Raw genomic sequence first — 26,855 nt, 5'->3', positions numbered from 1 at the left:
GTGGAGCTCCATGTGGCAGAGCAAATTTCTCACCATAGTTTGTCATCGGTAGAGATTGTTAGAAATTTTGATGATGCGCAAACAATAACAGCAAGAGATGGGCCGTCTAGTCGGGTCAAGATCTCGTTCTGGATGATGTCCGGATTTAGAGCGGAGAGAGTGGTGGTTGATGCATCCGTAGAGATAGAAAGAGCTGCCATGGGCATAATAATGTAATGTAGCTTCTTATTTGTGCAATGCATTCGTTAGCAACACAATCAGTTTTATTTATATAGGAAAGCTAATACACACATACATGCAGCTAATTGGGTATTGTGTGAACTTAACCTGACAATGATGGGTTTGTTTTAATGTTATTAAACACAATAAAGTAACAAACAAATTGTACAATTTAATTAAAGCTAATCATTTAGGCACTCTTTAAAAGTGAATGAGAATGTAGGAGTCAACTTCCATAATTTTTTTTTAATATGTAAAATAATTTATTGGTTTTTCTAAGGAAATAATTAATTGTTTACGTGTTAATGTCTCCTATATATAGCTTATTGGGGTATTGTATAATCTTAGGTTTTGTCATAACGTCATGAAACACAACAACTTAATTTAATGAACAAATTGTACAAATATATATTTTTTTGATAAAGAAATTGTACAAATATTTAATGAACAAATTAACTTTCCTCTGATTGTTTTGTATGATGTTCTCTCAATTGCCTTTATTTTAATTCTCCGCCGGTTGTTACTAATAAAATACTAATTATGAACAAGTTGAAACTCTAAAGAATCTCTCTCTCCTATTTTTGTGGTGTTTTCAGAGTCAATCCGGGCCGTCTGTCAAACAGCTTGGATCAATCCGATTTAATTTCACAATTAACACCAGTGTTTTAAATATTGATACCGAAATCATACCAATCATGCAACTAACATACGATATAATTGGTTCAACCAATCGAGCAGCACAAATATATATATATATATATATATATATATATATATATACAGCAGAGGATAAGAATAACAAAAAAAATCATGTTGTTTTGCTTGTTAGGGCTCTATACTTCCTGGTTGAGTGTCGAATTCAATTCCCACTAATGTTACTTTTAATTTTTTTTAACTCACACAATAAATATCCAACATAAAAAAATTTAACGAATTTTACAACCACAACTCTTATAAATAAAGTGTAAACTTCTCATAAAAGTCATTATTAAAAATTCACTTAAAGATGACTTTTGGAGATTTCGGGTATTAATTAAAATTTTAGTTTTTTATTTATATATCAATTAAGAAGTTACTTTTAGTTTAAAAAAAAATTATGCATAAAACCGGTTTAACATTGATTTAATACCAATTTAACAGACCAGTTTAGATGGTTTTGACCAGAGGCGGAGGCACGTAGAGACAAGGGTGGGCAAGTAGAATTTGAAAAAAATATAGTATGCTTTTAGTTTTTCATAGTTCTCCAATTCGAATCTTACAATACACCATCAAGAGTTAAATTTTTTTTTTTAATTTTGTTCGTCTTCATTTACGCATCATCCAATAAGAAGTTGACAAATAAGTTCCTTATTCAATATATTCATCTAAAATACTACGAATTTATCTTTTTTTATTTTGCTTTCTTTTATTTTGTTTGTCTTCATTTATGCATCATCCAATAAGAAATTGTCAAATGGGTTCCTTATTCAATATATTCATCTAAAATACTAAGAATTTACCTTTTTTTATTTTGCTTGTCTTCATTGACGGCATCGTTTAATAAGAAGCCAATAAAAATTGTTATTTATTCAATTTATTCGTCTAAATATTGTAACTACATTCATTTTGAAGTATAAATATTTTTGTTTGTAAGTATGGGGTATCTATGCATTCATAGTCCATAATATTTTTGTTTTCACTTTAATTTTTGTTATATAATCAATGAGAAATTAGTTAATTTGTTAGTAAATAACTTAAAAAAATTTGGGGGCGCTACCCCCGAACCCCTGTCAAATTTTTGCCCCCCCACAAAAAATCCAAGCTCCACCCCTCGTTTTGACTGGCACAACATAACCCGATATTTTAGAGTGATTTGTACGAATGAGAGGTTTGGTATCCCGGTTTAACCAGTTAAACCAGTGCATAGTGGTTGGTATCCAAAACTTAAAAAAAAAAAAAAAAAAAACTTATGGGCTTAAGAAGGGTTGAAGTGAAAAGAAAAGCATTCTACAATAAATGCTATGCTTTGCTTTCAATACTACATAATTATTTTTCTACTAAAAACTACTACGAATTTAATTATTAATCTATCCATACAATTCCACGGATATGCCATTGCAGGCCACCTACTATGTACATGCCCTCAATTGGTTCCAAAGCATATTAGGTGACAACTATCCACCAAACCCATTAATATATATGTGTGTGTGTGTGTGTGTATATATATATATATATATATATATGTGTATGTATATACTCATATTTACGTATACATTTATACTACAATTGTCATGAATAGATGCACTTATTTTAACAAATGACGATGTTCTTCGGGGCCTGCACGATTTTGTATGTCCATGTCCTTTGCATGTAGACTCTTAAGTGTTGACTTTCGTTTTATAAGGTCATGGGAGGGTTCGGATCACTTATTATTTAGTGGTGTAGAGACTATGTTATGAGTCCTGTGGGTACTCAATATGAGTCCATAATAGTACCACGAATCAAGCCCAACATCGAGACACTACTATAATTGAAAAGTCAGAGTTACCGTTAGAGATGAATCAAGCCACATATCAAGCACAACATCAGCCATTAACAAGATTTAGAAGTTGCCGTTGGAGACAAATCAAGCCACAAATCAGGCCATACATCAAGACACTAATATGACTGAGAAGTTGCCGTTGAAGACAAATCAAGCCACACATCAAGCCAATAATATATTTGAGGAATCAGAGTTTGTACAAGAGAAAATGTCTCTTGGACCGTTGGAGATTCTATGTAAGGAAATAGTTCAAGGGTTGACAAAAAACAAGCCATACAAAAGGCAAACTTCAAGGAGGCAAATATCAAGGTGAAAAATAGGAGAACATATTGTTTTCCTTATACACTTTTTGTTACCGTTGATTGACTTGTGTATATAAGCATATCATTTGTACATAATAAAACAACTTGTTCAAGAGTGATTATATGAATTGATCATTCCTCATTGCTTGTCAAGTTATTTCCTTTTGTCTATACGTTTGAGAGAGATTTTTCATTGAGTCCTTCCCATTTAAGCTAGAGCTTCGATATAAAGAAAATATTATTGTTTGCCATTCTTTTGTGGTCATAAATTCTTTCTAGGGTTTCCATACTGAGCCCATACAACTGGGTGATCTTATTTCCATAAGTGACCATCCAGCTTTGTATCTCTGTAAAAACAGGGACAAACACACGATTTTTGATGTTGTAGTTTCTCTTTGCCTATGTGCTGGTACATATACAAGTAAGGTCATGATGGCAATGATGACCCACACATGTAGACATTTTCTAGTCTAAAATGACGGCTTAATGTGGACATTTCCTAGTCTAAAATGACGGCCATGATGACCTACACATGTGGACATTTCCTAGTCTAAAATGACGGCTTAATGTGGACATTTCCTAGTCTAAAATGACGGCCATGATGGCCTACACATGTGGACATTTCCTAGTCTAAAATGACGGCTCAACGTCATGACAAACATATCTTCAGTCAACTTTGTGTGTCCCGATTATTCTCCTTGACATCCTGAATATCTGCTCTAACATCCCTGACATCTGTTTTAACACTCCCCCTCAAGTGGGAATATATGTTGATGATTCCCAACTTGTTAATCAAGGCCAAGAATTGTGAAATCCCTACTGATTTGGTAAAAATATCTGCCGGCTGTTTCAAAGTTGGAACATGAAAAGTTTTGATCAATCCAGCTTGAATCTTCTCTCTCACAAGGTGGCAGTCAATTTCTATGTGTTTGGTTCGCTCGTGGAACACAGGGTTTGATGCAATGTGTAGGGCTGCCTGGTTGTCACAATGCAGCCTAGCTGGTTGTGAATGTTTAATACCAAGGTCATGTAAAATGTATCGTACCCAAGTTATCTCACAGCATGCTGATGCCATCGAGCGATATTCCGCTTCTGCGCTTGATCGTGAAACCGTGTGTTGTTTCTTGGTTTTCCAAGAGATTAGTGAATGTCCAAGGAAGACACAATATCCTGTAGTTGAGCGCCTTGTGTCACGACACCTTGCCCAATCTGAATCACAATAAGCATTAATCTGCATGATACTGGTTGCCGAAAATAGAATTCCTTGTCCTGGTGCCTGCTTGATGTAACGTAACACTCGATGAGCTGCTTCCAGATGAGGAGTACGTGGTTTGTCCATGTACTGACTAAGTATATGAACAGCATATACCAGATCCGGTCGAGTAATCGTCAAGTATATTAATCTTCCAATTAGTCTTCGGTAGGAAGTGGGATCACTGATGTACTCTCCTTCATTCTTGCTAAGTGACAAATTCTGTTCCATGGGAGTATTAACTGGCTTGGGACCAAGGTAACCTGCATCTTCCAGTAACTCAAGGGCATATTTACGCTGTGAAATTGCAATCCCTTTGTTGGAGCGAGCAATTTCTATTCCTAGAAAATACTTCAATGCACCGAGATTCTTGAGTTTGAACTGTCTCATGAGATCGGTTGTGGTCTCTTCGATGTCTTGTAAGCTGCTTCCTGTGAGGATTATGTCATCAACGTAAACAAGCAAAGCAGTAAAGCTTCTACCTCGGGTTCGGATGAATAATGAGTGATCTGATTTAGATTGAGAGAAACCAGTCAATTTGAGTGCAGTAGTCAACTTAATAAACCATTGACGAGAGGCCTGCTTCAATCCGTATAAAGATTTGTGTAATTTACATACTCGAGTCTCCCCCTTTCGTCCGAATCCCGGAGGTAAAGACATGTAAACTTCTTCCTCGAGATCACCATGAAGAAAGGCGTTGTTGATATCAAGTTGGCGAAGATGCCAGTGTTGGGTGGCTGCCACAGCGAGGAGAATGCGGACTGTAACAAGTTTGGCAACTGGGGCAAAGGTCTCACGGTAGTCAAAGCCGACAACTTGATTGTACCCTTTGGCAACCAATCGGGCTTTGTAGCGTTCAACAGTACCATCAGGATTAAGTTTGATCTTGTAGACCCATTTGCATCCAATGGCTTTCTTGTGTGGGGGAAGGGATTGTAGAGACCATGTGTTGTTGTCTTGAAGGGCTCGAAGTTCTTGATCCATAGCTTGACGCCATTGAGGATCCTGAACTGCTTGGGAGAAGGTGTTTGGTGTTTTGATGGCAGAGATGGAAGTAGCAAAAACTCTGTACAAGGGAGACAACTGATTATAGGAAACAACATGAGAAAGGGAGTGATAAATACCTACATGTTCAGCCAATGAAGAGGTTGATGTTGGTGGAGATCGAGCGGGCAATGAAGCTTCTACATGGTAGTCTTGGAGATAGCTGGGTATACGAGTTGGGCGTTGTGATCGAGTGGAAGGCAGAGACTGTATGGAAGTAGATTCTGATGTGGTGGTGTTGGGTGGAATAGGTTCAGGTGTAGGAGAGGAATGTAGTTGTTGCTCATGAATAGGAAGTGTCGGTGGCTGAATGTCTGCATGAGAAGGATGGGGTTCTTGGTAAGTATCGGATGAAGAAGGAAATAAAGGTGAAGTAGTGGGAGGAATGGCAGCGGAAGTGGAATGAGGGAGTATTTGTTCATAGAATATGACATCCCGAGAGATAAAAAACTTTCCAGTTTCTAAGTTATAGACTCGGTACCCCTTTGTCCCATATGGATATCCAAGAAATATGCAACGGATGGAACGGACATCAAATTTAGTAGGGCGATGATGATGTGTGGAGGCAAAGCATAGGCAACCGAATACGCGCAGATGCATATAGGAGGGTGGTTTCTTGAAGAGAATTTCATATGGCGTTTTACCTTGAAGGACAGCAGTGGGTGTCCGATTGATAAGGTAAGCAGCTGTAAGAATGGAATCCCCCCAAAATGTTTTGGGAAGTTGGGCTTGAAACAAGAGTGCACGGGCAACATTTAGAAGGTGGCGATGCTTGCGCTCGGCGACTCCATTTTGTTGTGGAGTGGAAACGCAACTGGTTTGATGTAAAATTCCCTTGTTAGAAAAAAAATCTTGCATTGAAAATTCTGGGCCATTGTCACTACGGATAATTTTGATGCAAGATGAGAATTGTGTTTCAACAAAATTGATGAATGAAACAAGGAATTTCCGTGCATCTGATTTGGCATGCAAAAGGTAAACCCATGTGCAGCGAGAAAAATCGTCAACAATGGTAAGGAAATATTTGTCTCCATTGAATGTTGGAATGTGATAGCCCCCCCAAATATCAACATGGATTAACTCGAATGGTGTTTTTGTAGTAATAGAACTTAAATGAAAAGGTTTACGAGTTTGTTTGGCAAGGGGACAAATAACACAATCATCAATAGAGCAAAAATCAATATTCTTGGTAGACAAGGAAAGAGCATGTAGGCTTTTATTGGACAAATGACCTAAACGTTGATGCCAGAGATTGGAGGAAGTTGAGGCTGCTGTGGAGACAGAGTGACACCCAGATATCTTCGAAACATCCAAATAGTAAAGCCCATTGCGCTCAGTTCCCATCCCAATCATCTTCCCCGATCGTTGGTCCTGAACAAAACAAGATGTATCAGAAAACGTTGCACAACATAAGGAGGTCTTAGCAAGTTTGGCTACGGAAATTAAATTCAGTTTGAATGAAGGAACACAGAGTACATTATAGAGAACGAATGTATCTGAAAGGCGGATGGTCCCGATGTGTGTTACAAGAGCAAGTGCATGGTTGGGTAGATGTACATGTTGGTTAAGGACTGGTGTCTTGGTGGTCAGAAAGGTCGGTGAACATACCATGTGATCGGTGGCCCCTGTGTCAAAAATCCATTGGGTATCTGGAATGAAATTGTTTGCACAAACTTTGTTACCTGACATGTTGCTCATGGTGGTGGCTGCACTCACTTGACTTGCCATGTTTTCAATTTTGTTTTGATTTATGAGGGCAATGAGATCATGATATTGTTCTGCCGTGAGATTGTAAGGAGTGGATGGTGTATCAGTTCTTTCTGATTGGGAATCAACATGATGTGCCTTTGAGCGGAAATTGGAATTGACATTGGATTGGTTGTTCCTATCACCGTGATTATTGGCTCGCTTCAATTTTCGACAAATATCAACAGTGTGTCCTTTGTGACCACAGTATTCACACTTGAGGTGTGCACGACAGTCTTCAGCAGTGTGCCCCATGAGATTGCAGCGGTGGCAACGTACATTGTTGTTTTGCTTCGAGAATCTCTTTTCTGCCGAACTGAAACTATTCCTGGCAGCAAAGGCTGCTGCTTCCGGTGTCTTTCCCAAGACTTGGGATGACACGACTCGCTGTTTTTCATCCTGGTTAATGAGGGAAAACACTTTGTTGACTGGAGGTAAAGGTTCCATGAGTAAAATCTGTCCACGTGCGGCTGCATAGACCTCATTGAGTCCCATGAGGAACTTGATGGAACGTTGTGTTTGTTGGTACTGCAGCAGCGTTTTGGCGATATCTCCACTGCAAGATGGCATAGGACATAGAGCATCTCGCTTATCCCATAAACTTTTCAATTTAGTATAGTACTCACCAATGGTCATGTTACCTTGTAGGCAATCATGAATTTGTTGTTCAATTTGAAATAAGTATACACTGTTGGAAAGGCCAAGTCGATCCTTCAACTCATTCCAAAGATCGTGCGCGTCTTCATTATACATGACGCTTTGTCCAATGTCAGGTGATATTGTGTTGAGGATCCATCCTTTGACAAGAAGGTTGCATCGAATCCATTGTTTCATCTCCACTACGGACTCTGCAGGTGGTTTAGTCACAGTCCCATCAATGAAACCATCCTTGTTCTTTGCAATGAGAGCCATGAGCATCGCATGACTCCAAAGAGAGTAGTTGTCTTGATTTAGTGTTTGATTCACTAGGACAAGACCAGGTTGATCCGAGTGATGAAGATAGAGAGGATTGCTTGGGTCGTCATACTTGTGTGATTGAACTTTGGTCATCTCAGATTCTTCTGGAGTGCCGTCGTTGTTCTTGGCCATTGGTGCTGTTGGTAGTGATGGAAGAAGATGGCTTGTTGCTGGTTTTGTTTATGTGGTGTGTTCTTGAACCTGCTCCGATACCATGTAAAAACAGGGACAAACACACGATTTTTGATGTTGTAGTTTCTCTTTGCCTATGTGCTGGTACATATACAAGTAAGGTCATGATGGCAATGATGACCCACACATGTAGACATTTTCTAGTCTAAAATGACGGCTTAATGTGGACATTTCCTAGTCTAAAATGACGGCCATGATGGCCTACACATGTGGACATTTCCTAGTCTAAAATGACGGCTCAACGTCATGACAAACATATCTTCAGTCAACTTTGTGTGTCCCGATTATTCTCCTTGACATCCTGAATATCTGCTCTAACATCCCTGACATCTGTTTTAACAATCTCTACAACCATGCTTTGACATCATCCACAACATCATCACTAAACTCAACTAATGAAAAGGAAGCATCTTTCATTCTCTCACACCAATGGCTACCTCTCTCTCTTCTCTCACACCCTTCTTCTCCATGACTTATACCATTCTCAAAAGCCAAAACCTTAAGCTATATATGCTCTTTGAACCCTCCCTCTCTAACATCAACCTTTCATTGTTTGTTGGGGCAAGGCTCTCCTCTAGCATCTCAAAGTACAACGTGTATAATCCGAGGCACTCTTCAATTTGTACAATATTGCTTGTTGACAAAATGATATCTTGTGCTTGTGAAATCAGCTTCTTCTTCTTCTTCGACAATTGTCACAGCTTTAGGCTTAATAAACGTCTGGCCTACTTGCCTAACCATTTGTGGTTTATCTGTCCTATAACCTTTTAAAACTCTCTTAATAGTTTTTTTTTTCCAAATTATAAAACCATTTTATATGATTAATTGGGGTATTGTTTGAACATAACATGACAAGGATGGTTTTGTTTTAATGTTATCAAACATCAGAAATTAATAAACAAATTTTACAACTTTAATTAATGCATACAAAAACTGACTAGGAAAAACTATCGGCCTGGACCTACGCAACTCTCCTAGCTCTAATAATGCTCTGTTAGCAAGCCTAACCACCTGCTCTACAGTCTACAACTAGAACCTGTGTAGCCTATCCCACAGCTTGTTGTGCCCCCATCATCTGACTCGCCTCCGCCTTCCCTCTCATCAATACATCCATCCATGGCGCATGGCCATCTGTGTTGGTGCTGGAGCGTGTGGCACACTCCATGATCCACTTGTATGCCGTGCACAACAGCAGAGTGTGTTCTCCTCAGCAACCGAGTTCTCAAGTGCGGGCGCCGAGATCTTCCCACGATCCCTACCGCGACCTTTGCTTCAACCACATCCTCCCCTAGCATTTATCATCTGAAAGTGCATGGGAAAGAATACTACGAAATCAATCTACTATACAAACAACTACTAAGGAAAAGTTGACTTATCAACCAGTCCCAAAAACACGCCACGAACTATAAAAAAAGACTAATTAAATTATTTTCAACTATAAAAAAATCATGCAAAACCTTTTAAAATCTTTATTTCAATCCCAAAAGAACTTCAAATCCAACTAGCAATAGATAAGACGAGCATAAATGCGTCTATGCGAATTAAACCATGCTTATGTTCAAAACAATAAAATCTAGCAAAGGGTACTCATAACCCCAAACTTCAGTATCCAACGCGATGAGTGCTTTTTCTACGAACTCACCTGAAAGGGGATGCAAAAAGAATAGGGTGTGCTAAATAGCCCAGTAGGAATATATGCCCATTAAGAACTCGAATACCTATGAAACATATACTCGTGCGAGCAACTAACAAATATCGAGATATATTGAAAGTAATATGTAGAACAAGTCTACAACTATAAGAGATCAATTAATAGCAATAACAATAGTTCAAGGCGAGAAAATGTGAATGATCATGCCACACACAACAACAAGGACCTGAAGGGTCAATCAATATCCCGTATCATCACTCGGGTAGAAACAATGGGGGAAATCATCTCAGATCATCATGACATCTCGTGGTGGTATGCAGCTAGCACAACCACTACAAGTTAGCCAACCACTACATCCAGTTACTATCAAACAACAACAACAATTCACAACCTAACAATCATTTGACAAACTATATCTCGACAGGATTTAATATTTTGAAATAAAATTTGTTTATTTAAAATGTTTTTTAGCAATTGAAAGTCCCAAAATGATTAAATACTTAGACTATATGTCGAGGGGATTTAATCGAATACGATGAACAAAATACGAGAATAGCAAGATCAATGCGATACATGCTTGTGACTCTATAGTATTTTGAGACACTAATCGATAGAACAATGCGATACATTGCTGGTGGTGTACCGGATTGACATCACCTCTGTTGTCATTGCTCCATTCGCCTTTGTTTTGGAAAGGTCTTAATTGAGACCTTTCCAAAACATAGGCGAACGGAGCAATGACAACAGAGGCAATGGCAATCCGTTACACTGCAAGGTCTTAAAACACTCACATATAAAGATATGTGTGTATATATATAAATTCTCTTATACGGACACCGTCAAGTTATATTAATTTACACACACTTTTTGAGGGTGTAGATGAGTGAAATAACAAGTGGGAACCATTGCTTTGAATCCCTCATGTTCTAAATCAATAGTGATATAGAGCTGCGTAAATTAATATAATTTGCGGATGTCCGCATATGAGAGTTATTCAATATATACATATGCTGTAGTGAGCTGTAGATATATATTGTGATCACGTAGTCTTCACGTCATGGTATAATTTCGTGTAGGAAATGCCCAATGCTTGACATTGCTTACATAACGTTTTATTTACGGGGGTAAAGTGAGGGAACAAGTTAGGACTTCTCTCAGACAAGCAAACAAACAGACAGAGAGAGACAACCAGAGTGCTAAGACAAACATGATCTAACTGATCACGTAGTATTCATTTCAGCCAACTCGATCGCCCCTAAACGGTTAAAACACTCGTCATTCTATCAATACAAAACAAAAACTTAGATATTTTCTTATTGAATTGAAATTAAGTGCATTAGACTCACATTTTTTTATATGCTTCAATTCCGCCAAAACTAGCTGGTTTTGACGTAAAACTTAAGTTTTGTGCATGTGTTCTTTTGTGAACGTGGTGAAACAAATGAACTCTGGTTGACATGAAATTTTATATGCACCTTAGTTTCATCATTATAAACATATTTGACTAGGGATGGTTCGAGAGAATTTGTCATTTAAATTGAGTTTGATAAGTATGCCCTATTTGTATAGTCAACTTGGTTAGGTCATAACTTTGTCATATGTGAACCAATTGCCTTGAAATTTGGTATGTGCATTATATTCACCATGATCTTTCATATGAATGCTTAACGGCCAAATTTCCACCAACCACACATAGGGGCTGCACAATGAGCAGTAGCGTACACTTCGAGTGTTATCGATTTTTTGTTTTAGTGAACTACTTGCTTCGTTGAGTAATCAAACCTTATCCAATTGTTATGAAACTTTATATACACATTCTAATATGCTTAAAATAATTTATCATGCATGAATTTAAATTTTCTGGGCTGGTTTGAAATATGATTAATCTAAGTGTCTTGTATGAAGCTCCTTCAATTTACATACAATTGGAGAGTTTTACCTCCTATTTTTTTGTAAGTTAATCATCATGATGATTTTATATCACTCAAAATTTAGTTTAAACAGTGTTTATGATCTGGTTTTCAGTTATGAGTTTGAAACTCTAAGAAACTAAGAAATCCTAGTTCACCAACTTACCAATAAGGACATTTGATTAAGGTGATTGGAACAAAGCCATAGGGCTGTGTATTATGGATATCATGGAACTGCACATTCTGTCATTGACGTGAAAAGGCATAAAGTGAAGGAAAAAAAGAGTAAATTTCAGAGTCAGAGGCATATGCCAATCGATCGGCCCCCATGCTCCGATCGATCGCAATTTTTGTTCAAGCCTGTGTTACAAACAGAGAAGAACTTAGATCAATCAATGATCAAGCCCGATTGATCGGACTAGGGTGCAGCTGATACATATGAGAATGTCTCTACACATTTGATTTCAAGAGGAAAATGCTAAGAGGCAAAATACTTGGAGGAGAAGAGGCATTTATTACTACATATAGATAAGCATGGGTACTATTGTTGACAAGCCCTTGTACTTCTTTCCAGATTTGGTGAGTTCTTTGTTTGGTTACTCATGTCCAAGACTTGAGCTACAACGAAGACTTATTTGGTTCAACCAATGGAGTTGAATTACTAAGTTAACTTGATTTTACCCAATTGGTGGTTATATAGTGTCCTTTTAAGTGAGCTTGATTGATTTGTGTTGTTTTGATCACCCCATGCTGAGCCTCAGTTGAACCCCAAGATTCTCATGTACATGCATTCACCATCTTTGTATCATATTACGCATTTGATTGAAAATTGACTGGGATAATCACTAGAGACCAAGATTATGTGCTAAGTGATCATTTGGTGATTAATTGTTGAAATTGTCAAAGAGGATTCCTATTGAAATTGGGAACACAATTCACCCCCTTTGTTGAGCATGATCCTTTAGAACGCGCACAGTAACACCATACAGAGAATACTGGAGACATGAAAAAAAAAAAAAGTTATCTATACAATAGAGCTATTGAGTGCAAGAAATGTACGAATCCTCTACTGATGAATATGTACCCAAATAGAGACCAGAAATTTAGACAATCATTTTCAGGAACTCAACCACCACCATCCCTCAATTCTATGTAGACAATGCATGATGGGATTGGGAGGTGAAGCTAAAGTTCAATCAGTAAAAAAGAAATCTTAATAACAGGAAGAAAAAAAATAGAAACTATAAATTATCCAATGAAACACAGCAGGTGTTTGTCGAAAAATTTCAATATTACAAATTGCTTATGCGACAGTCTGATCAAACCAACAGGTCCAGATTCAAGGAAACAATCATGAGATTCAAGACGCTCGAAAGACGAGTACACGAACATGGTTATGCTGCAAAACTAAGGTACATAGGACAAACTCATTCACTCATTCTTAAGTATAGCATGAAAAGGCAGGTAACAGTAACACATCATAAAAACAAACACTAATCTGGGTTTTTGTAGGTTCTCCAACTCATGTCATGTCATTAAATTCAAGTCTTAGAAATTCATTTGACGAAAAGAATCAGATCGACACCATCTAAGTAACAAGCATATTGTACAAATCAATACAATCACATGCCTTTTCGGTCAATGAACTGAGCATACATATAAGTTAATGTCAAACCCATTCCTATTTCAGGTTTTGCTTTTCACCAATTATTTAGAGTTTGATATAGTCACCATCCTAAATCTGACAATACCTGCAGCCCAGTGAGTTTTCATCTGCAAGAAATAGCAGCTCCTCATGGAGCTCCCTAATCTTAAACAGGAGTAATTATACAACTTAAGAATTGCAGCAAAGACCCAATAAACTTTAAAACTAAAGTACATGAAATTGCAATGTATTGGACCTAGTATTGCAATGAAGCATGGAAGTAGCAGTTTCAACTTTCAAGTTTCAACACATAGACAGCTTCTTTTATAAGACTACTCAAAATAGCTTCTATTTGAAAACAAAACACCATAGCTGTTGAAGAATGTTGCCCAGTTGGTCTCAAGCAACGGATACAAAATTATATTGAAGTCATGAACAACATTTCATACTGAAAAGAGGAGATACATTTCCCACTCGTAATATGCACATGCACATTGCCAAATTCAAATCATCCACACATAGAACCTCTCCCATCATACTTTGTGTTGTCGTGCACTATTATGGAAAGATGGAATGATGTGATGAAATCATGAAACGTCCACAAAAATTAAATGTGCAGCCATGGATATGTTTTTCCAAACACCATTACTTTGTCCATAAACTTTATGTGCCAATTAGGGCTGCAATGTACAGGCAGCAAACTGGTAGACAGGACACAAAACTATTTCCAAAGCCAACAAAGTTGCTTTTTCCCTAACTACTAACTTCTAAATAACACATACACTAAACAAGCAAACTTAGAAGGGATGTTCAAAGTTTCATGCTTAACAGACAGCTAATACACCATGAATTAAACAAAGACACTCCAAAACAAAAGCCAAAGGTCTACCAATTATACCTTCTAAACAGCTAAGTATGCATTGACTTGTAGGCCTCTAGCACTAATTGGGCCTGCTCTGATATCAGCTCTGCCCTTCTCGCAAACAGTTCAAGCTCTGCATCTTGAAGGGTCCTCCATTTCTTCTCCAGCTCTACCCTCTTCTCTCCCTCGAGCAAATCGAGCCCCTCATTTAAAACATAACCCTCCAACCCTGCACCACTCACACTCTTGTCAATCCTCACCGCCTCTCCACCTCTTGACTTCACCCTGGCATTCCCCTCCCTCTCAGTTTCCACATTTTTTGTATCCTTGACTACTCTTCCATTAGACTTCACATTCCCATCATCCACTGCTTGTGCATCACCAGATGTTTCATCTCTGCCCCAAATGTTCTTTGACAAATCGTAAGTTCTCTGCTCGTGTGCATTCGTGAAGGTCCTGTCCTTCCCTTTCTTGGCTTTACCCACATTGTTCACAAACTTCTTCTTCAACCTCTTTATCTTGTCCATCAATTGTGCTCTTGTTACATCAATGTGAATTGATTTCTTGATAAATTCGTGAAATTCAACAATGAAAAAAATTGGATCTTTACCTTTCTTTGCAGCAAATTCAATTATGCCTTTTAACAAAGCAATTTCATCGTCCTCGCTAAAAAGTCTCTGGAAAAGCTGCTTCTTTGCGCTGTCAACGGCTTTCTCAGCTGAAACCCCATCATCAAGGTCCTTCTTAGCCCGCTTAGAAGCCCTTAAAGGAGACGCGGCAACAACCACCGAATGCTTGGAGGGAGAGGGTTTAGCTCCATCCATGGGTTTGAAAGCAAGAGGCTTGACATCGGTGTGATCAGGTTCTGAATCAGATCCGGATTCTGCTTCGGATCCGGAATCGGATGATTCTGGTTGAGGCTTTACCAACTGTAACGGAGTAGCCGAATAGGGTTCTTGACCCTCGATCTGGGGTTCTTCTTCTTCGGAAGAATCATCTTCAGAGGAGGATGATGCCTGTGGCGGTGGCTCCTCCGATGGTGGTGGCCGTTTCGGTGGCATGTATAAAGACGGAGAAAGCAGGAAAAGACTGTTGACTTTTATGATTGGTGTGGAAGCAGACTCGGCTCCTCCAGCTGGTATTGGGACTTCGATATTTACCGATTGGGCGTATGGTGCGTGCGGGTGGCCCCGCACAAGAACGTGAAGCACATCAACGCGTTTTGACTAAGGCTTTGTTTGGATCGCAAACCGAAGAGTAGAGTAGAGTAGAGTTAACGAAGGAAGAGTTAAGTGACGAGGTTATGGGAGGGGATTACCTTAACTCAATCTTATTTGGATAGGAGGTAGAGTTAAGGAGAGATGAATGAAAAAAAATTATGCATGATTCTAAAAATTATAAACAAAACTTTCTCTCACCTCACAAACCCCTAAATTCAACGGTTACAAAATGTGGAGTTGGAGAGTTAAGTGATGGAGAAAGTTCCCCTCACTTAACTCTCTCATTTACAATCCAATTAAGGAGGAGTGACTCCACCCTCCTTAACTCTCTTCATATAACTCTCTAAAACATCAATCCAAACAAGGCCTAAAAACCGTAGGGATGACCGAATAAAGTTACGTAAATGACCCTAATGATATGTTTGCATACGGGGTGTGGAAAGACTGAAATTGTGAAGAATGAAGGGTGAATATGATTTAGAGTATATTTGGAATATTTTTGAAAAAAAGTAAGGTATTATAAGTATTTATTTGTATTGAAAATAGCCCTTATATGTCAGACGACACATGACAAGGGATAGCACGGTTATGGAGATCCCATAATTAAGGCTTGGGATCTGCGACAGATCCCAACGTGACCAATCCGCCTAATTTAGTGGCACAAATAAGCCATTAAATCAAGAGAATCAATTGATTCTCCGAATCAAGGAAGATTTCTAGGATTTCAGGAGGATATTATATAAAACAAAATAAAAATGAAGATTAAGAGATGAATTTTTTACTATGACCGATACTACTTGAGATAGGAGATTGATTTGAGCGTCAGAGCATCCACAAACACTACAATGGCGGTCATCGGACCTACTCAACTTATCTTATTTTAAGTATCAAAAGACAAATAGGGATCAAATCATACCTAGGCCCATTTCCCTTAGATCGGCCCAAGGAGGTAAAATTTATTCACCACATTTATACTTTTAGCATTACATAAATCTTTGGTTACTAATTGCCCACTCTATAATTATCAAATCTTTGGTTACTAATTGTCTACTATGTAATTATCATCTATTTGGTTACTAATTTCCCACTCTCTAACTATGGGTCCATTTGGCAGTGTTTTGTATTTTGACCAACCGAGATGAGGTATTGTTAGATAAAAGGTTGTGGTGTTGTGAGGTGAATTCTATTGACAAAAAACATTTGCCTATGTCATAATGGAGGGTTTGGATGCAACAATTTACGTTTGAACGGTGATAAACGGTTCCCCAAACGGGCCACAACCACGTCGCTATCTGTCAATGTTTAGGATTGAACTCAGGTGTGTTAATATGAAAGATTTATTCTTAACCCACTCACATGATCGCATACTATGTTCAGGATTCAATTCAGGTATGTTAATATGAAAGATTTATTCTTTAATCGTCTCTTACCATGATGCAAGGTTATCATGGGCTATGTGGCACCGTAAGCACGACCTGCTCGCCCTGGTAAAGGACGGGTTTTGGATTTGGTTGTCTTTGGTATGACTTATTTTTTGAAATTCAACCCTAGTTTATAAGTTATAAAAAAAATTTAGGTGATTGATAAAACTTATAAACTGTGAAAATGTTTATTAAGCTTAGCTTAAAGGACATAATAAAAATAATATAAAAAAAGCTTGACAAATGTATAGATAATGTTAGTTTGGTATTCAATGGTTTTTTAATTTTTTTTGCAAAATTTCATTTATTTCATTATAAGGTTTTAAATATAAAAAGTAAACAAAAATCGTTATTATCATGGTCGTTTAGTATATTCTATGATTTTTTAACTTTTAAAATTTTTTATTATTTTATTACAAATTTTTATTATTTTATATAATATTATCTATGGAGTAAATAAATACACTTCGTATGTACGGTTCTCCCAGACGGAAGAACCTTATCCAGAAACAGTTTCATCTGACAGTCAGTTACCAACGGTTATCAAGAGCAGTTAAAAAAGAGGTTATCAGAGGCAGTTAACTGACAAATCCCAAGCCTATATAAATGCATTTCATTTCACATTTGTAAGCATTCATCAACGCACAACTCTAATAAAATATCAGACTCCGTGGACTTAGGCAAGTTGTCGAACCACGTAAATTCTGTGTTGTCATTCTCTTGAATCTTTCTACTTTATACATATTCTATACCTCGGTGCAAATTTAGCATCGACAATTGGCGCCGTATGTGGGAATCGTTCATTAATATAAGCCGTGTCTCAAGAAGCAGAAGTATCACGACAGAAGGAACTGCCTCATCCAGAAGATCCAGAAGAGGAGAGGACTCGGCATAATCATGATGAAATAAAAGAGCAAATTCCAAATGAATTGGAATTGGAGGAAGCCCTCCTTAGGGCAGAAGAAGATTTGCAAAAGAGACAAGAGCATGCTCAAGCTCTAAGGGAAAGACTCCAAACCATGAGGAGAAAGGGGAAGCGTTTGGCTAGTGAAATCCAGAGTGTTGTCCGAGGCGATAGGGATGCAGATCCAAATGTGTTCGAGAGCAAGACAGTGGGAGCACTGGGAGGTCTCATCGGAGGAGGGGACCAGTTACGGAAAGGAGAAGGCATACTCCATCTCCAAGAGGTGCAAGGAACAAATCCCCGCAACCGTCTAGGAGGATAAGGCACCGAAGCCTTTCCCCAAGAATTTGAATGAAGAAAGATATTGGGGAAGTCTTATGGAGTGCTCAGAAGAAGGCCGAGCAAAGCCTCAGAAAGATGACTTCCACACCCTTTGTACGGGCTCTGCGATTGGAAGATCCACCACACAAGTTTTCACCCCCGACGTTTGCAGTCTATGATGGAAAAACATATCCTGTAGCACATATTTCAACCTACACTCATAAGATGGTTCTTTGGGCAGGTCGAGACGGACTCATGTGCAAAATGTTTTCGTCAAGCCTCAGGATAACAGCCATGAAATGGTTCCATCAACTTCCAGAGAATTCAGTTTCGTCTTGGAGAGAATGGGCCCGGATCTTCGTAGCAAGATTCATAGCAAATAGTCGAGATCAAGCAACATTGGATACGCTGTTTGCTTTACATCTAAGGAGAGGAGAATCACTCAGGGCTTACGCTGCCAGGTATTCAGATACCTATGTGGATATAGAAGATTGTGATGAAAGGACCGCAGTGGCTACTTTTCGTCTCGGGCTCCCTCGTGATTATAAATTGCGAGAGAGTTTGACGATGGCTCCACCTAAGAGTATGGTCGTGCTCCAGGACAGGATTAAGCAATACGTCAAATTTGAAGAAGACAAACAGGGGGATCGGCAGTTTGCTTCTCAAGAAGGGACAAAAAAAGAAAATAAGAAATTTGAAAAGAAGAACGGGAAAGAAAAGGATTCGAAGAAGGATCCAAAGTCCACTTCTTATGAGGCTGTAAAAACAATATTTAAGGACCCAATTTTCCGAATTCTGCCAAATAAGATGTCAGGGGATCCGTCCACTCGAAACCAGTCCAAATGGTGTTCCTATCATAAAGACAAAGGCCACAGGATAGAAGACTGCAGAGAGTTCAAACGGCATTTGGAAGAATTGGTTCAACAGGGGCATCTTAAGGAATTTATTAACAAAGAGAAAACCGCTACCGAAAAGAAGGCAGCACCTCAGTCAAAGGAGTGGGGAGAACCTTCACACTATGTGGTTAATTTTATTGATGCAATGGTACCGAACGCACAACTTGGTGATGAGACAAGGCGAACGGAGTATAAGAGGGTCCGACACCGACAAGAGGTAATGCAAATGGATTTTAATCCCCATTTGGGAACAAAGAGACCAAGGGAGGCAACTGCACTCACTTTCACCAAGGAAGATGCAACATGAGTGATCTTTCCACACAATGATGCTCTATTGATCTCCCTGCAAATCGGAGCAGCAACAGTGAAGCGAATGATGGTAGACCAAGGAAGTTCCTCAGAGATCATGTATTATTCACTTTTCCAGAAGTTAAGGAAAACTCATGCAGATTTGATTCCTGTTCCAACACATCTGGTGGGACTTAATGCAACCCCAGTTTGGCCGCTCGGAAGGATAAGAATGCCAGTCACGACAGGTCCAAGAACCGTAGAGGTGGATTTCCTTTGTTATAGATCTACCCTCGACGTATAATGTAATCATGGGCAGGACTTGGCTTCACTTGATGGAGGCTGTTCCCTCATCTTATCGTCAGATGCTCAAATTCCCCTTCGGGAACAAAGTGGTGGAAATAAGAGGAGACCAAGCTGCCTCAAAAGAGTGTTTTATGGCAAAAACAAAGCAAGCAGGAAGAATAATGATGATGGAAAAAGAGGCTCTAGTCCTAGAGGAAGTTGGAAAGGAGTCAGCAACCAAGTCGATGGAAGAACTCGAAAAGGTTCAAGTTACACTAGAAAGTCTTGACAGATACTTTCTAGTTGGGACTAACTTGCCCATACCAGAGAAGGAATCCTTAATTGGGATGTTAAAGAGAAATGTGGGCGTGTTTACATGGACTCCCTATGAGATACCAAGGGTGGATCCGGAATTGGCAATCCATAGGTTGAATGTCAAACCAGGTTTTAAACCTGTAATACAGAAGGGGAGAAGGTCAGCCGCTCAACATACGGAGGCCGTGGTTAAGGAGATAGAAAACTTGCTAGAAGCTAAGGCCATCAGGGAAGTACAATATCCCGAATGGCTCTCGAACACAATGGTGGTCCGAAATAAGGATGGAAAATGGAGGGTCTGTGTTGATTTCACTGATTTGAACAAAGCATGTCCGAAGGATTTGTTCTCGCTTCCTAAAATCGATCAATTGGTGGATATGACATCAGGAATGGCAAGGATGAGCTTCCTAGATACATACCGAGGGTACCATCAAAGACCAATGCATCCATCTGATCAGGAGAAGACTTCGTTCATTACCCCAAAAGGAATATTCTGTTACCAAGTAATGCCTTTCGGCTTAAAGAATGCAAGTGCCACATTTCAGAGGATGGTGACGAAACTCTTTGGACCTCTGATTGGCAAGACTATGGAAGTTTACATAGATGACATGGCGGTCAAAAGCAAATTTCAACAGGACCATTTGATGCACCTTCAGGAGGTATTTGATGTCTTAAAGAGAAATAACCTAAAACTCAATGCTAGCAAATGCGCTTTTGGAGTTAGTACGGGCAAATTCCTAGGCCATCTTGTTACAAAGGGGAATCGAGGCTGACCCAACGCAGATCAAGGCCATTCAATGCTTGGAGCGACCCACCAATGGAAGGAGATACAGAAATTAACTGGAATGGCAGCGACACTTAACAGGTTCATCAATAGATCCTCAGACAGATTCAGGCCTTTCTTTCGACTGCTTAAGTCGGAGAGAGCTTTCCAATGGGATGATGAATGCGAGGTGGCTTTTCTTGGATTTAAGAGTTACTTGCAGAAGCCCCAACTGTTAGCAACCTCCAAGGAAGGAGACACGCTTCAACTATACATGATAGTGTCAGATCATGCCATCAGTGCCGTGATCCTGAGAAAAGAAAGGAAGGTCCAGTACCCAATCTACTATGTAAGCAAGACAATGCTAGATGCTGAAACAAGGTACTCACCCCTAGAAAAGCTTCTCTTGACATTGGTAATGGCTTCTAGGAAGTTGAACCATTATTTCCAGGCATACCCAGTGGAAGTGGTGACAGAATATCCATTGAAGACCTTGTTAGGAAAGGCGGACATGTCTGGAAGGGTTGCCAAATGGTCAGTTGAATTGGCTCAGTATGATTTGCAGTTCATCCCAAGGACTGCCATTAAAGCTCAAGATTTAGCTGATTTTGTTGCCAAGTTTGCCACGGAGCAACGGCCTGAAGAAGCCAACCAAATATGGAAGGTACAGGTAACTCTTTCACATCTTTGGGAGTTACAGGTTGACGGTTCTTCAACAAGATGAGGATCCAGAGCAGGAATTGTGCTCATAGCACCGGAAGGAGAAGTGTTGGAGATGGCTATACGATTAGGGTTCCCAGCAACAAATAATGAAGCAGAGTATGAAGCCCTGTTTCAAGGAGTACAAAATGCTCTAAGACTTGGGGCAAAGGAGTTGGTGATTTATTCAGACTCTCAATTAGTAGTCAATCAACTCACTGGACTTTACAGTGCCAGGACGGTAACCATGGCAGCTTACATGAAAAAAACTAAGCAGTTGCTGGACCGACTTCATGACTATAAGGTAATACAAATTCCAAGGAAACAAAAAGACCATGCAGATGCTTTGGCCACCCTTGCATCGGCCGACCAACTAAGGCTGAAAAGGGTTATCCAAGTGCAAGTGCTTGAATGACCAAGTATAGATGAGTTGCCAGAAGAGATACGTTGCGCAGAAAAGTAGGGGCCAAGTTGGATGGATCCCATCATTGCTTACTTAAAGGATGGCATTCTTCCCGAAGATAAGAAAAAAGCTAGAAAATTGGCAGTCAAAGCAACGCGCTTCTGGTTGTCTCCTGATCAGAAGCTCTATAAAAAGTCTTTCTCAGGTCCATACTTATTATGTGTTCAGCCAGGAAGAGTGGAGGACTTGTTTGAGATTCATGAAGGCTCTTATGGAGCACATGCAGTGGGAAGGACGCTTGCATTTCGAGTAATCACCCAAGGCTTCTGGTGGCCGTACATGCAGAAGGATGCTTTGCAGTACAGAAAAAAGTGTGAAAAGTGTCAGAAATTCGCACCAATCCCTCACCAACTGGCTGGGGATCTTTGTCCTCTTACAAGTCCGTGGCCTTTTGCCCAATGGGGATTGGATATTGTTGGACCGCTTCCGCGAGCTACTAGCAATAGAAGATTCTTAATTACCGCAACTGACTATTTCACGAAATGGATCGAGGCAAAGCCTCTGGCAACAATCCGAGATATAGAAACAAGGAAGTTCGTTTGGGAAAATATCATAACAAGGTTTGGAATCTCTCACGCCTTGATCAGTGATAACGGAACTCAGTTTTCAAGTGCCAAGTTTAAAGAATTTTGTGGCGGATATGGGATAAAGAATCTCTACTCCACCCCCGCCTACCCATAGTGCAATGGTCAGGCAGAGGCGTCCAACAAGATCATCTTAGACGGAATTAAGAAAAGATTGGAGTCTTCCAAAGAAGGGTGGGTAGAAGAACTCCCGTTAGTATTATGGGCATACAGAACCACTCCTCGCAAGTCTACAGGAGAATCCCCATTTGTGCTTGCTTATGGAGCGGAGACAGTCATTCCCTTAGAAATAGGGCTTCCAACTCTCCGAACGCAGATGTTTGAGGAAGGTAACATGTGGCAATGGAGAGGAACTTGGATTTGCTGCAGGAAAGAAGAGATCAGGCTATGGTACGTCTAGCTGCTTACCAACAAGTGTTGTCCCGATCCTATAATAAAAATGTTAGGGCAAGAAGCTTTGAAATTGGGGACTTCGTTTTACAAAAAAGTCTTATCTCAGACTAAGGATCCAACTGATGAAAAATTGGATCCGAACTGGGAAGGACCTTTCCAGGTCATAGCACGGGTCAGCCAAGGAGCTTACAAGCTAGTTAGGCAAGATGGCAGAAATATCCATGGAACTTGAATAATCTCCAACCTAAGGAGATTTTATGTGTAATGCCGATTATGGCTGATTTAAGGCCTTCGGCAATGTATCATCAATAAAAGAATAAGTTTCCTCTTCATCTAATTTTGCATTTAGCTACTTCTTGTTATTTCTTTAACTAAATTTATGAAAATTTTAAGATTCATCCGTGTAATCTGATTCTTACTCAGGCTTCAATTCACTAAGAATATTAATTCTTGATTCCAATACAAAGTTGAGAGTCTTAGTTACAAAATCAATCGAGTGGTTTTCACTAAGAAGCGGTTGGAAAAGAGGCTAGAAGTTACTTGCAGTTGAAAAAGAGGCCAGAGGTTACTTGCTGTTCGAAAGAGGGCCAGAAGTTACTTCAAAACTATCATTCAACCGTCTCAGCAGTTACTCCACACGTTCGACTGTTATTCATCACAGTTCAACCGTCTTATCACTTCCACAGATAAATGGACATGAGAAACGTACAGATAGACGGAGAAAAAGAAAGAAACAACAATTGTTATAACAATGAGTTTTTCTTCACGTACTGCCAATGTCCCACCAAAGAAAAGGTCTACGATGGAGAACGAGGAGGATGACGATTTGATTAATCTTAAACATCCAACAGGCGCCTCCCTCCAGAAAAAAGCTAAGTTGGAATATCAAGAGGATGAGGACATGGTCATCCTTGAGCAACCAGTAAACAATCCACCAAAGCAGGTGATTGAAATTGAAGATGACGAGGAAGATGAAGAACTGAAGGTTCTCGAATCATTCCTAACGAGGAATGCGGAAGACCAAGCTGAGGATCTTAAGGAACAATTACAGTATCTGAAGAGGGAGCTCTAGACGGCTAACAATTGCAACAAGGAACTCCTAGGCGCTCTGCACACTGTTCAACACTCACTCACCCAGATATGTGACATGGCCTGAGTAGCGGCAATGGCTCAAGACCCACAAAGGCTCCGGATGTCTCTTTTGGACCTCTCAACCCGTGTTAAATCTATTTTAAACAGGGCGATGGTAGTTCTAGCAAGTTGGTCCATCTAAAGATTGTAATCTTTTCCCTTTTATGCAATGAATGAGGTACTTTCTGAATAAATACCTGCGAAAAAGGGTTATACAAAAACAAAGCTAAAGAGGTTTTATTCCAAGAAAAAGACAAATAAGTCTTAGCCAAAGAGGCATTATTCCAAAAATAAATTAGCCAAAGAGGCTTTATTCAAAGAAACAAACTAAGAAAAGTCTAAGTCAAATATTCAAAGAAACAGACTAAGAAAAGTCTAAGTCAAAAGGCTTTATTCATACAATTAATTAAATATGCAAGCCGAAGAGGCAGAATCTAAAATGTTAGCAAGAAGAAACATATTCCTATTGTCCAGGATCCGAAGTAGTCCCAAGAGCATTGGTGCCCAGGCCAATGCCATTTTCACGAAGTTTCTTTAGGCTTGGGCGAGGATGGTTGGGGGCGGGCCACTGGAAGAAGTCCTTCGACCAAACTTCATGTTCTGGAGGGATCTTGAGTGCGAGAAGTGTACAACCACGCCCAAGTCCAAAGTTTTTGTTCGATTCAACAGCAAGAGTTTTTGTATATTTCTTGCAACACTGGGCTATGCTTTCTTAGACCGTTTTCGTCTTTTCTGCCTCAGCTCTGGACAATTGGTTTTTGGCTTTGGAAAGTTCGCTCCGGGTCTTCTCTATCTCTTCGTTGGCTTCAACAAGTTTCTCTTCAAGAATGGATTTCTCTTGCACGATCTTCTCAAACTCAGTATTTGATTTCACTAACTCTGCCTTTGTGTCAAAAAGTTGATGCTTCAAATCAATTATGTAATGAAGGCACATTTGAGATCCCTGATTCAAACAAAGAAAAGGTTAGTATGACTTAATCCACATACACATGTATTTAATGAGTAAGAGTAAGTAAGAGGAAAACCCCGAGAAGCATTTGCAAGCCAAGGTCTTGGCCATTGGGATGTTTGTTAAAGAATTCTCTATCCTCGTTGGAGATGGTAGAACAAAGTTTCTCAATGCAGAAAGGTGAATATCCAACTTGTAGAGACAAGGGATTATCCACAAAACCTTTAAACATACTGTTGGCATTCTTCCAAGATGAAAGACTCAAGGTGGTTCTGCCAAGAGTAAAGGGAGCAAACATAGTGCCACTACCTGAAGACGGAAAAGACAACGTCCACTTAACTAAAGAAGAGCTCGTGAATGAGGTTGAGGATCCTCCAATAGGTTTAGGAGCTCCAAAGATGTTTGCCCAGGGACTAAATTTGGTCTTAGGAAAATCAGGAATGGAGACACTTTTCAGAGATCCGGAAGATCCGCCTGGAAGAACTTCTGCAATCATACGTAAATGGTATGTATATAAAAGTACCTATATAAAAACATATATATGTATATGTAACAACTAAATTAAGCAAAAGGAAAACACACCTAAAGAAAAGGAATGCTCACTGGAAGTATCCTGAAGTTCATCATCATCCTGGTCTTCCTCACTTTCACCTTCAGAATCTGATCCGACCATGGTAGGAGAAGAAGTGACGGGAAGAGTAATTGAAGCTGAATAACGCTTCTTCTTACGTTTTTGTTGTCGCTGTCGGGCTGGGGGTAACTTGAAGTATTCACACGCTTCTTCAATGGATATACCATGAGGGAGAGGAGTAAAACCACGATAAGAGGGTTTACAACCAAATAACACTGGGGTAGATCTCCAAAATTTACCACCAGGACTAGAGTCAGCATAAGAATCATCAAGAACCTCTTGCACAGCTTCACTAAGCACATCGGGGAGTGCAGGCATACGCCCTGCAATAAAAAGAAAATTAACAACATATATATATATATACATATCACAAGAAAATCAAAGATCAGAACAAAGGCATACGCCCTGCAATAAAAAAGAAAATTAGCAACATATATATATATATATACATATCACAAGAAAATCAAAGATCAGAACAAAGGCATACCTAGGGGTTCCCCTTTATGGGAGGTAAAGCCGCTCCAATGCCCAGAGACAAGCATATAATCCACGTCTTTATTGGAATTTGGAAGACAATGGATTAATGCTGAATCACACTTTGGAGACAAGTAATACTTGCCATCTGAACTCTTATTCTTGAGGATTGAGTAGCAACACAGAATATCGATGGTAGCAAGTTTTTTCTTCAAGAAGGAATTCATTTGTATCACACCACCGATGATCCGATAAGCATTTGGAGCTAACTCTGACGGATGAAGATCTGTATACATGAAAAATTCCTGAAAGAATGGCGAGAATGGAATGTGGATTTTGCACTCCGATAATAGGAAAATGGAAACCTTGATGAACTTGGGATCAGAGTCTCTATTGTCATTAAAAGGAACCCGAATCTCGAACGGAGGTACAATATGATGTTTCGCTTTGAATGTGGCTAAGGTCTTTGGAGAAGAAATTAAATTTTTGAGCTTACCCATGGAAAAACCTGCAAGATCAAAGGTATGTAAAAAAAATTAAAAAAAAAAAAACTTTAACAAACTTTTGGAGTTGGTCCAAACCCCAAGGGATTGGCATCGAACCTCAATGAGGAGTAGGTGCCGACCCCCATGGAGGGGATAGGCGCCGAGAGGGTCAGGGCCGAACCCCATGGAGGGGGTCGGGCCGAACCCTCCATGTGGGGGTCGACGCCCAACCCCAAGTGGGGGTTAAGTCGAACCCCCAACCCCCATTAGGGGTTGGGACCGGACCCCATGTGGGGGTCAGCGCCTAACCCCAAATGGGGGTTGGGCCGAAC

General features: G+C 39.6%; 2 protein-coding genes across 2 annotated transcripts; one reads left to right on the top strand and one right to left on the bottom strand.

Moving 5' to 3' along the window:
- Positions 1-14,041: 14,041 nt before the first annotated feature.
- On the bottom strand, positions 14,042-15,443 carry LOC119986220 (GLABROUS1 enhancer-binding protein-like). Its single transcript, XM_038830789.1, has one exon. It carries the CDS (start codon positions 15,360-15,362, stop codon positions 14,349-14,351), a length of 1,014 nt encoding a protein of 337 aa, XP_038686717.1. The 5' UTR covers positions 15,363-15,443; the 3' UTR covers positions 14,042-14,348.
- Positions 15,444-18,263: 2,820 nt separating this feature from the next.
- LOC119985482 lies at positions 18,264-19,370 on the top strand. The gene has a single exon (XM_038829776.1). The coding sequence runs from the start codon at positions 18,264-18,266 to the stop codon at positions 19,368-19,370; it is 1,107 nt and encodes a 368-aa protein (XP_038685704.1).
- Positions 19,371-26,855: the final 7,485 nt, after the last annotated feature.

Source organism: Tripterygium wilfordii, chromosome 19, assembly GCF_013401445.1.
Source record: "Tripterygium wilfordii isolate XIE 37 chromosome 19, ASM1340144v1, whole genome shotgun sequence".
In the NCBI taxonomy this organism is placed as follows: Eukaryota; Viridiplantae; Streptophyta; class Magnoliopsida; order Celastrales; family Celastraceae; genus Tripterygium; species Tripterygium wilfordii.
The sequence above is the reverse complement of the archived record's forward strand: the minus strand, read 5'-3'. Positions and strand labels throughout refer to the sequence as shown.